The sequence below is a fragment of the Callithrix jacchus genome, chromosome 10, assembly GCF_049354715.1.
Source record: "Callithrix jacchus isolate 240 chromosome 10, calJac240_pri, whole genome shotgun sequence".
Classification (NCBI taxonomy): Eukaryota; Metazoa; Chordata; class Mammalia; order Primates; family Cebidae; genus Callithrix; species Callithrix jacchus.
Window position 1 is genome coordinate 45,234,034 of NC_133511.1, and position 10,622 is coordinate 45,244,655.

At 43.7% G+C, this 10,622-nt stretch overlaps 1 protein-coding gene across 1 annotated transcript; it reads right to left on the minus strand.

Moving 5' to 3' along the window:
- Nucleotides 1–6,030: 6,030 nt before the first annotated feature.
- Nucleotides 6,031–9,543, minus strand: KDM4F (lysine demethylase 4F). The gene has a single exon (XM_035265218.3). The coding sequence runs from the start codon at nucleotides 9,306–9,308 to the stop codon at nucleotides 7,362–7,364; it is 1,947 nt and encodes a 648-aa protein (XP_035121109.3). The 5' UTR covers nucleotides 9,309–9,543; the 3' UTR covers nucleotides 6,031–7,361.
- Nucleotides 9,544–10,622: the final 1,079 nt, after the last annotated feature.

Below are 10,622 nucleotides of genomic sequence, written 5' to 3' on the forward strand. Positions count from 1 at the left end.
AGTTCCCTGCAGGTGGAAAAGCCCACTCGGGTCCTTCTTATTTTTCTCATATAGGGCCCCAAAAGATCTGTTCTGCGAAGCCTTCCTGGACCAGCAGTTCTGCTGAAGGAATGTGTTCTCTTTCCGAGTCCACAAGGGGGCGTAGTTTAAAGGGCAAGAACTTCCTAGCGTCACGCACCCCTCCCATCTCTCTCCATCCGGGAGATTTAAGGGTTTACGTTTGAATTTCGGGGGACGTGGGAAGAAACTAAGGGTCCGTCACTCCAGTGGAAGTTCTAAGGAACTCCTTTCATTGGCTTGGGGTCTTAGAGAAGGTGGGGGTTCCTCCTAGGTTAAAAGTCCCCTTCGTCCACACCCCTTCGGACTCCATGTTTCTGTCCCGTTCCACGAACACTTCCTTCGTGGAAGCCTGTCTTCCCCTCCTAAACACCTCTCTCTCAATTTCCTTCCCCTCCTAAACTCCATCTCTCTCTCAATTTCCTTCCCCTCCTAAACTCCATCTCTCTCTCAATTTCCTTCCGCTCAGTGTGGTTGCTGCTTTCCTCTCCTGGATTCCATCTTTCTAGATTCTATCACTCAGTGTGCGAGTTAGCTGTTTCTTTCTCCTTCTCCTGTTTCTCTCTCTAAATAAATCACTTTCTACAAACACTTTTGAGTCTGGCATTTACTGCGCACTGCACCGTGGTCCCCTCTCTCATTCTTGAGAGGGCAGGAGACCAAGAACCTAGAGAAACGTCCTCTCAGGGAAGCCGAGGGCACACTGAACCCCTGAACCCCAATATTACACTGCCAGCCCCTCCCAATTCTGCTCTGTCGTCCAATTCTCCTTCAGTTCTTACACAGCACACATTCCTGACTAAAACTGTCTTGTTCACTTATTTGGGGGTTTATTTCTTGGGCTGAGTCAATGAATTACCAGAGTAAAATATGCACACAGCTTTACGTTCTCTCCCAGGCAGTGGAGCCAGGAGAGAAGACAGTCAGATGATGGTACTTTTATCCTAGGGCTGCTCATCTTTCCTGGCAACTTGGGACCTGCTATTTGGCTGAGTGCCAGGCTGGGCCTACCAAAACATCCTCAAAGCATAACTGCGATCCAGTGGTCCCACACAGCCAGATAGCCAGAACCTCATAAGCATACGCTGAGCTTAGTCACCACCACAAAATGTAGCCAGCCCATAAAATATTAGTAAGTGTTGCCTGAAATGTTCTCAAATAACTGTGAAGAAAAATGCATGGAGAATAACCTCCTCCCACAATGTTTCAAAATTACAGTATTAGAAAGAAAGTCAGATTTTACATTTTGGTGACCTTTAATATATTTTTGAACAAATACTGGTGACATCACACTTTAAATATCTCAATGAATTAGAAGTACGACGCTTTTTCTTCTTTTTTTTACTCAGTTGACCTAATTGGTCATAAAAGGCTAGTTTTGCAAGAAGCGGGGAGCTGAGGGAGGGAGAGATTAAGGAAGAAGATTGAAGGGGACTCACACTCCAAATTCTTCAGAAGTGCAGCAGCCTTCATAATGGTCCAAAGTTTGGGACACTGCAATAGATGAGCTCCCAGCAAACCCAAAAAGACCTTGTTTTCAGACATACTCATGTCCAGTGGATGAACTCTCAGCTGGTGACACAGAATTAGAAGCGTTCAAAGGTATTACAAGATCTGAGAGGATGAAGAATGTATGGTGAATTTGGTAACTACCATGGACTCAGCAGTGCCCAGGGTCCTTACCACAGGTGCTAACAGGGAGGCACCAGGAGGCACTGTAATTGTAGTGGCCTGAAAACTTGCCCAAAATTCTGAGTTGCAAATGTGACCAATCTCAAGAAGCCCCCACAGAGCAGAGAAGTGGAGTATAAAGACTGACCATGGGCACAGGGGTGGGGGTCCAGTAGCACCCAGAATCCTTAGCAGGATGCTGGATCCTGGACTGTTCATCAAAGCTGCATCTGTGGGTAGGGGATTAGGCTCAGGGCCTGGAGGTGTGCTGTCTGTGACCACCAGGAGGCACCTCCTGGCTAGATGGAGCCTGGAGGATTGGCTTCTGAGCCCCCAGTTACAAAGGCTAAGGACCACAACCACATCTGCCAGTTGAAAGGTTCGGACCAAGGTTGACAAAGCCAGGGTGAGCAGTGGGTCCAAGCTAAGGTCCTGGGCTGGGAAGGCCAATCACTGCAGGCTAGATTGGCCATGGGAACACCGGGCACACAAATGTGAGGCAACAGGTACCACAGCTGGAGACCACAGGCTGAGTGGGTCATGGCCCTGGTGACATGGGTGGTATCTCAGTCGAGAGAGCCTTCCAGGCACTTGGATCTTCTACCAAGTGGGCATCTCCAGGCTGGCCTGTGTCCCGGACTCCATGGGGTCTGCAACTAATCCCTCTTGCCTGGGTTTCCACAGCTCATGGTACCTGGGTTATAGGATGCCCATGACAGCGTCCAGGGCAAAGGTCACAGTGTCTTCCTCAATAATGCACTGAGAGGCCACTTTGCTTATTTGTGCAAAAATAAGCAAAAGGTGGCAAAATTCGTGGCCTCCTTGAAATTGAAACCATGGTTGAAGTCCGCATGATAGCCATAGGGAACCATTTAGGTATTTCGCCCCCTCCTTGAGTTTTTTCTGAATTCAGCATTATCAACTCCAACAAAATAAATTTTACCTCTTCCCTTTCATCAGTTATAGCTCTAAAAGTCATTGCAGTGGTTACCAGCACTAATTCCATAAATTATTGACTGAAATGCTTCAAATACCTCATAGTAAGGAAAATGTTGACTTGGGTCTAAAATAGCTAGATAGTAAAGAATTTTTGAATTTTATTTTAAGGAAGAATTCATTGCTTCCTTACAAGTGTGTGTAAAACAAGACTGTTGAATTATATCAAATGCCTATCAACATCTATGCACATGATCATATAACTTTTCTTCTGGTTGCATTTACAGGATAAGTTATATTCCTAGATTTTCTGATTTAAACCATCACTGCCTTCCTGCAATAAACCCCATGGAGTTATTGCATGTCATGCTTTTAATGTACTCACATTATCTTAGCTAATATTCAAGTTAAACTTTTTACGTTGATGTGCATAAATAACTTTTGTCCATCATTCTCTCTCATTCTGCAGCTCATCAGGATTTTCTGTCAATGATGCGCTTATTTTAAAACTTGAATTTTTTTTCTCATTTTAAAGGCCTATGTATACTTGAAATAAAAATTTCACACAATTTCTCTGTGAAGTTCTCTCATCTTTATCATTTTTGAAGAGACAGGTCTTCTGCCATTCTTCTGTATTTCATACACAAAAATTTACGCCTTAAATATTCTATTGAGTAAGTTAATTTTTCTAAAATAGTCCATACCATTGGAACTTTGTGTTGATTTATTATATTATTTTACAGTTATTCTGACTCATTTTCTGCATATATGCATATCAATTCCTTCTTGCTACTTTCATATAATTGATCTTTTCCTAACTTGTAAATCAGAAGCTTAATTCAGTTGATTTTATTCTTTGAATGTGATGGAGAAAATAATTAAGGCTACAGCTTTTCCTCAGCATTATTCTAAATGAGTCGCATCTATTCCTTTTTCAATGTTATTAAGTTTTAAATTTAAAAACACTCCAGTAATTCTTACTATATTCCAAGCATTGGTATTAACAAATTACATATATTAACTCAAGGAACAGCCAACTAAACACAGGAGGTAGGTGCTATCTCCATTTTACACTGAGGAAAGTGAGTCATAAAGTTATGTAATTTTCAAGGTCACACAAGCTGGTAAGAGAAGCTGGAATTCAGAATCAGGCTATCTTGTTCCATAGTTCATATTCTCAATAGATATTTATTGTTTTGTGGAAATTTGGCTTTTATGGTTTGCACTTCCTTTGAGATCCATTCAATAAAAAAATTTTAACCTTCCAGGAAAAGGACCTGCACATTTTCTGACTTTCAAAAATATTTCAAATTTTATTGCACAATAATTCAGAATGTTTGAATTTTCTTCATTTTGTTTAAAGAAAATATGGATATTTTCTATTCATTCTGATATAATGTCATATTTTGTGATTGATTCTTTGGCAGGATAGGTTGTCAAGGACATGACCATATTCTTGGGATGCAGTGACCTTGGTGACCCCACAGCCAGTACCATAAGCTTAGCATTCATATTGTAACTGAACTCACTTGAGCAAAGATATCTTTCCCTTTTAGAGAGCATGCTCATTTTGATTTTACCTGTCGTCTAACTGATCTTTTGCTCATTACAATAGTAAAAAACATACTCCCGGGTAGAGATTTAAGATGCTAATGAGGCATGGGATGTACAAATAAGCAGGTACAGCTACTGTGCATGTTCACCCAGAAGACCGCCAGTGTACGCTTACTAGTAACACCTGTTACCACCTCCTTGTGAATAACTATGTAAAACTCCCATAATGGGAGTTGCTCCAGCAATAATCAATGCCATCTCTGTAACAAGCAGCCCGCCCTGAATTCTTTCCCTCTCCGTGTGTACGACATATTCTGCACCTAACTTTCCAAATATCCTTTTTCTTTCATAATAAATTATTCTATGCTGTACTTCTTTTGCTGTATGTCTCTTATTTAAATTATTTTATACTAAGAAGACAAAGACCAGAGGTATCACGACAGCTGTCAACAGCACCTGAAGAATTTATTTTCTATCATCTGGTTTGTCAATTCTACCTTATTGTTAATGTTGTCTAAGTTTTTCATATCCTTAAGGTTCTCCATTTTTTCTGGCTTAGATGAGTAAGGTGACTATATTAGTTCATTCTCACTTTGCTACAAAGAATATCCCTGGGTAATTTATAAAGACAAGAGGTCTACAGGCTTCACAGGAAGCATAGCAGTGTCTGGTTTTGGGGAGGCCTCGGGAAACCTACAATCATGATGGAAGGCAAAGGGGAAGTAGGTACATCTTCCATGGTGGGAGCAGGAGGAAGAGAGAGAGGGGGTAGGCACTACATACTTTTAAACAACCAGACCTTGTGAGAACTCTATCACAAGAACAGCACTAGAGGGGTGGTGCTAAACCATTCCTGAGAAATCACCACCATGAGCCAATCAGCTGCCACCAGACCCTTCCTCTAAAACTGAGGATTTCTATTCTACATGAGATTTGAGTGGGGACACATATCCAAACCATATCAATCCTCCCCTGGCTGCCCCTAAATCTCATGCCCTTCTCACATTGCAACATATAATCTGTCCTCCTAGACCTCCAGACCTGTGATGGGAAGCATTGCCAGGAAGGTCTCTGATATGCCTTTGGGGTGTTTTTCCTATTATTTTTGCTATTAGTACTTGCCTTCCTTGTAGTGATGTAAATTTCTGCAGTCAGCTTGAATTCCTCCCCCGAAAACATGGTTTTCTTTTCTGCCACATGGCCCGACTGCAAATTTCTTAAACTTCGATACTCTGCTTCCCTTTTCTACTCGCTTCACTGGAACCAGATGTAAGTTTCAGTTTCAGGTCATTTCTTTGTTCATGAATATGAGTATAGGCTGTTAGAAGTAGAGAGGCTAGGTCTTAAACTCTTTGCTGTTTAAAAATTTCTTCTGCCAGGTATTCTAAATCATTGCTCTCAAGTTCAAAGTTCCATAGATCCTTAGAGCAGGGGCACAGTGCAGCCAACCTCTTGACTAACACCTAACAGATGTAAACTTTGCTCCAGTTCCCAATAAATTCTTCTTCTCAATCTGAGATCTACTTATGCTGGAATTCATTTTCCATATCATTATCATCATTTGGATCACAATATAACAAGTGCTTAGTAAGTTTCAAATTTCCCTCAACCTCCTGTAGTATTCTGGGCCCTCCACACTCTTCCAGCCTCTGCTGATTACCCAGCTCTAAAGCTACTTTTACATTTTCAGAAATCTTTGTAGCAACGATTTTGCTGGTACCAATTTGCTGTATTAGTTCATTCTCTCATTGCTATAAAAAAATACCTGAGACTAGGTAATTTATAAAGAACAGAGGTTTTATTAGGGTCATGGTTCTGCAGGCTGCATAGAAACTTCTGCTTCTGGAGAAGCCTCAAGAAATTTACCATCTTGGCAGAAGGTGAAGAAGCAGGCACATCTTATATGGCTGGAGCAGAAACAAGAGAGATGGTGAGGATGTGCTACACACTTTTAAACAATTAGACCTTGTGAGAATTCTAAGGGGAGAGCAACACCAGTGTGATGGTGTGTAACAGTTCATGAGAAACTGCCCCTATGATCCAGTCAGCTCCCACCAGGCCCTAAATCCAGCACCGGGGCATTACAGTTCCACATGAGATTTAGATTCAAACCATGTCAGTGACTTCAACGTACCTGTGTTTACTGAGTCTTTTTCTGTTTTATATAGTAAAGTCATACTTTATCAAACTTACTTCAATATTCAGGAGTGCTGCAGTTTCATTGTGAAATCTAGCCTTTTACATTGAAGAGAAGCCTTCTATGTACCTTTGGTCTTCATTCAACTTAGACTAAACTTAAAATTTGTGACTTTACTTTTATGTTTGTTCTTTGCTAGATATAATTTTGCCCATTACTTTATCTCAAACACTTTTCTACATCACTTTTTTTGATACATCACTTTATGTAATTCTAATTTTAAAAACATGTATTAAAGATTTTCTTTACTTTGCAGTTATACACTAGAGATTGCAAATTTAATAAACATCAATAACATTACAAAATATCTCTGGGGCCATGAATTCATGAGCAGACTCAGTTGGTCTAAAGGTCTAGTTTGTGCATGAGCAGTGGATGGCAGCCTGGGGTAAAGGGCATGCTGCAGTTGAAGGACTGTGAGAAGCCCTGAACCTCACTGGGGCTGTAGCAATGTCCAGCGGAACCTAGGGTCAGAGAAACAGAGAACCAGATGAGGTAAAAATGAAAGGCTCAGTCAGATTCTTAGCACCATCCAATGTGAGTCCAAATTACTGTGGGATCTGGACCGCAGTAAGGGAGGTATCCTGAGGGGACTTCAGCAATGAGTGCTGTCCATGGCATCTGGGCCATGATGAAGGCCACAGGCACAATGATTAGGAGTAGACAGAGAGTCCCTGAGAGGTACTACAACAACCTGTGGCAACCTTTAGGGTGGGAACTTCAGTGGCTGCTGGGAGCCCTGGTTGTCACAGTAGGAGAAAATATCTGGGGGCCTTGGAAATGTGTCAGTTATTGGAGGTAAAAAATCTTCACTGGGGAGAAGCCCAGGCCAGAATTGTGCTGAACGGGAATCTTCTCTGGTTCCTGGGGTTGGCATAAGCAGGAGTTATCACTTGACATTTGGCACCGTATTTCATAGCTGTGGGTTCAGAGGACTAATCATGCTTTAGAGGAAAATGTCTCCAAATTCAGTGGCATATCTCTGTCTGGTTTTAGCCCTAGCAGATGAATCAGGGGCCCAGGAAATTCTGGAAAACTTAGTTGGGAACAGAACCCTAGAAGCATAAGAGTGGTCCAGTGCTACAACATTGGCCAGGTTCAGCATGGTTTTCTGGTCCCCACCCGTGTCCGTGGGCAACTTAATCAAAGGCACAGTGACATTGGGAGGAGTGATGAGGACATCAGGGAGATTACTAACAATGCTGTCAAGGGACGGCAGGCATGGGCCAGGGTGCATCGGTTCGTCAGGATCCAGTGGGGGCCCCAAGGGTTGAAGATCAGAGGCACAGCAGCAGCCAGAAGGCTTGGCAAGATGCAGAAGGCCCCTGCTCAAAGATGTGGGTTTGTCCATCAAAGTTTCATCAGGGTACTGGAAGTGAGGTTTGCGGCCTTGAACTGTGCTCCATATCCCCACTGAGAGGTGCCTCTTGGCTGCAGATTGGACAGTTGTCTCCTCAGTTCCCAGTTCTCGATGAACACGACCTTGACCACGACCACGACCACGACCACGACCACGACCACGACCACGACCAAGACCACGACCACCACCACGACCAAGACCACGACCAAGACCACGACCACGAACACGACAAGGACCATGGCCACGGCCACGACAAGGACCCTGCCTTCCAGTGGAAGCATGAAAAACCCAGGCTGATGTCCCTAGGGTTTGGAGTTCAGATTCTGGCACAGCACCGGTGTCAAGGCCCTTTGGGTTGTAACTGAGCCCTGGGGGCACAGTCTGTGTGGGACAGCTGGCTATGTAGTTCGGGAGATGCCTCAGGCCCAGAGCAGCTCTCCTAAGTGCTATGTCCTCCCTCCAGGTGCTCTCCTCCTGGCTCTCTGCAACCTTGGCCTCCATGTGATCCACAAGGGCAGAACCTTGCCTGTGTTTCCAGAGCCCGTAGCTCTCTGGTTGCAGGATACGCACGAAGGCGTCCATGGAAAAGGTCACCCTCGCCTCCCCACAGCTACACTGTGAAGCCACTTTGCCATAATCAATCCATCGTGGAGTGGCAAAATTGATGGCCTCTGCACAGTTGAAGCCATGGTTGAAGCCCGCATGATAGCCATAGGGAAAGGTCACAATGAACTCCCCAGCCTCCTGAGTCATGCAACTGAAGGGAATCTCGTTCTCTTTGAGAACTGTAGGAGAGATGAGGGCCACCTTGTGCCGCAGGAAGGCCTCACAGCCCTGGGAAATTGTTGGGAAAAGCTCGCTGGCCAGGCATTCCAGGCGCTGGCCATGTTCTGGGGGCACTGCGTACCACGTTTTGGGCTCCCCAAAGTGCAGGTAGTTGATGCTGTAAAGGTCCATGTCCTCCGTGTGCCAAGCAAATGTGGTCTTCCACATGCCAAAGTACAGGTAGGGGGTGTTGACGCCCTCGATGACCACCCCACATTCCTGCTCCAACAGGTCCAGAATTGTTCCCAGGTGTCCTAGGTTCCACTGTGTAGTGTTTTCTTCAAATAAGGAGCCACTAATATCAGCACCATAAATTGGTGAATCACCGGGGTGGCTCTTCCAGTATTGTTGCTCCAGATCGTCGAAATTCCGGTGTGGTGGAGTCTGATATTTCTTACTGTTTGCCAAATGGCGATAATTCCCGACTGTCATGGCTTTCTTCTTTTTATGGTATTGAGTAAACACACCTCCCTGCCCAGAGGTCACCTGCTGGAGGGGAGTGGCGACCAAGATGTCTTCAATACCATCGTAAGTCTTTCTGGCTTTCCATTCCTTGGGTGGAATTACCTTGGCGAGGCCAGCTTGGTGTGCGCCTTGGGACTCCATGTGAGCAACATATTTGTTGAAATCTGTAAATTCTTCCATGGTTGGGTAAAAAGTCATGATGCTACAAACTGTGTTCTGGGGAACAGAGTGCACAGACTTCATGGCTGCACACAAGAAACAGCTGACTCACAAGTTCTTAGGTGTCCTCTGAGTGCTGGGGAATAATGTCTTTCTGTTCCTTTCTTTTTCAAAATGCTATGGTTTATTTGTGAGGCTCCACCTGCAGCCCTGTGAGTTTCCTCAGTTGGAGGTATCACTGCGAGGTCTCTCCGGATTTTCAGGCTTGGGTGTATAAGAAGCTGCTAACTCCACTGTACCTGGGTGTCTTTCCGGGAAGTCAAAACAATAAACCTGAACAACAACACAAAATACAGAATATTTGAATCTACAATTTGTGACAAGAGAAAAGAAATACTCAGCTAGTATTAAGCTAAACAAGGTTATACTGTGTTAACATCAGGATATAAGGTCAAATAATAAAACAGAAAAAGAGCAGCATCTAATCAAACTAAGAGGGAAAATGATCACCTTTGCAAAGGAATGAATTAAAGACTCCACTCAAGAAACTGGATACATTAACATTGAAGGAAACAATGACAGTAAAGACACGAGCAGCAACCATCGCAAAAGGAAACAGAACCCCCAATAGGAAGATGACAAAAACTCAAACTTGACTTTTAAAAAAGATGGTGAGAATTAAAAAATCATAGGCATGAAGAGAAAAGAAAATACAAATGAAATGCATTGAGATAACTTAGGGGGCATAGCTAAAAATCTGGCAGAGATGTTTTAAAATTTTTAACTGAATCTTATGAACAACTGGTGGGATAATAATTTTCTCAGTAAGACAAATACCAAAAAGTGTTCCAACAGAGAAATAAAACGACCTACCTTCCACCAAAATCTCGTAATTTCTGATGAAAATACTCCAGGACCCAGAGAGGTTTCCTCTTGGTAGCTGAACTCCAAATGAAGCCCCAGGTTGCAAAGACCTTGGCTTTATAGTTGCATGGCATCCTAACCCAATCAGTCCCCAGCCAATGTAATCATGGGGCTGGGTCCAGATTAGCATCCCACCCATCCATGCCCCTCCCTTTTATTTTACCTTTAAATCAATCCTAGAACAATGCTAAGTAATAAAAAGTCAAACTGGCCACGCCCAGTGGCTCACGTCTGTAATTCCAGCACTTTGGGAGGCCGAGGTGGGTGGATCACAAGGTCAGGAGATTGAGACCATCCTGGCCAACATGGTGAAACCCCTTTTCTACTAAAAATACAAAAATTAGCTGGTGGTGGCATGTGCCTGTAATCCCAGCTACTCTGGAGTCTGAGGCAGGAGAATCACTTGAACCTGGGAGCGGGAGGTGGAGGTTTCAGTGAGCCAATAACACACCACTGCTCTCCAGCCTGGCGACA

Coding starts and splice junctions, on each gene's coding strand:
- KDM4F (XM_035265218.3), bottom strand. CDS start 9,308: ATGAAGTCTGTGCACTCTGTTCCCCAGAACACAGTTTGTAGCATCATG.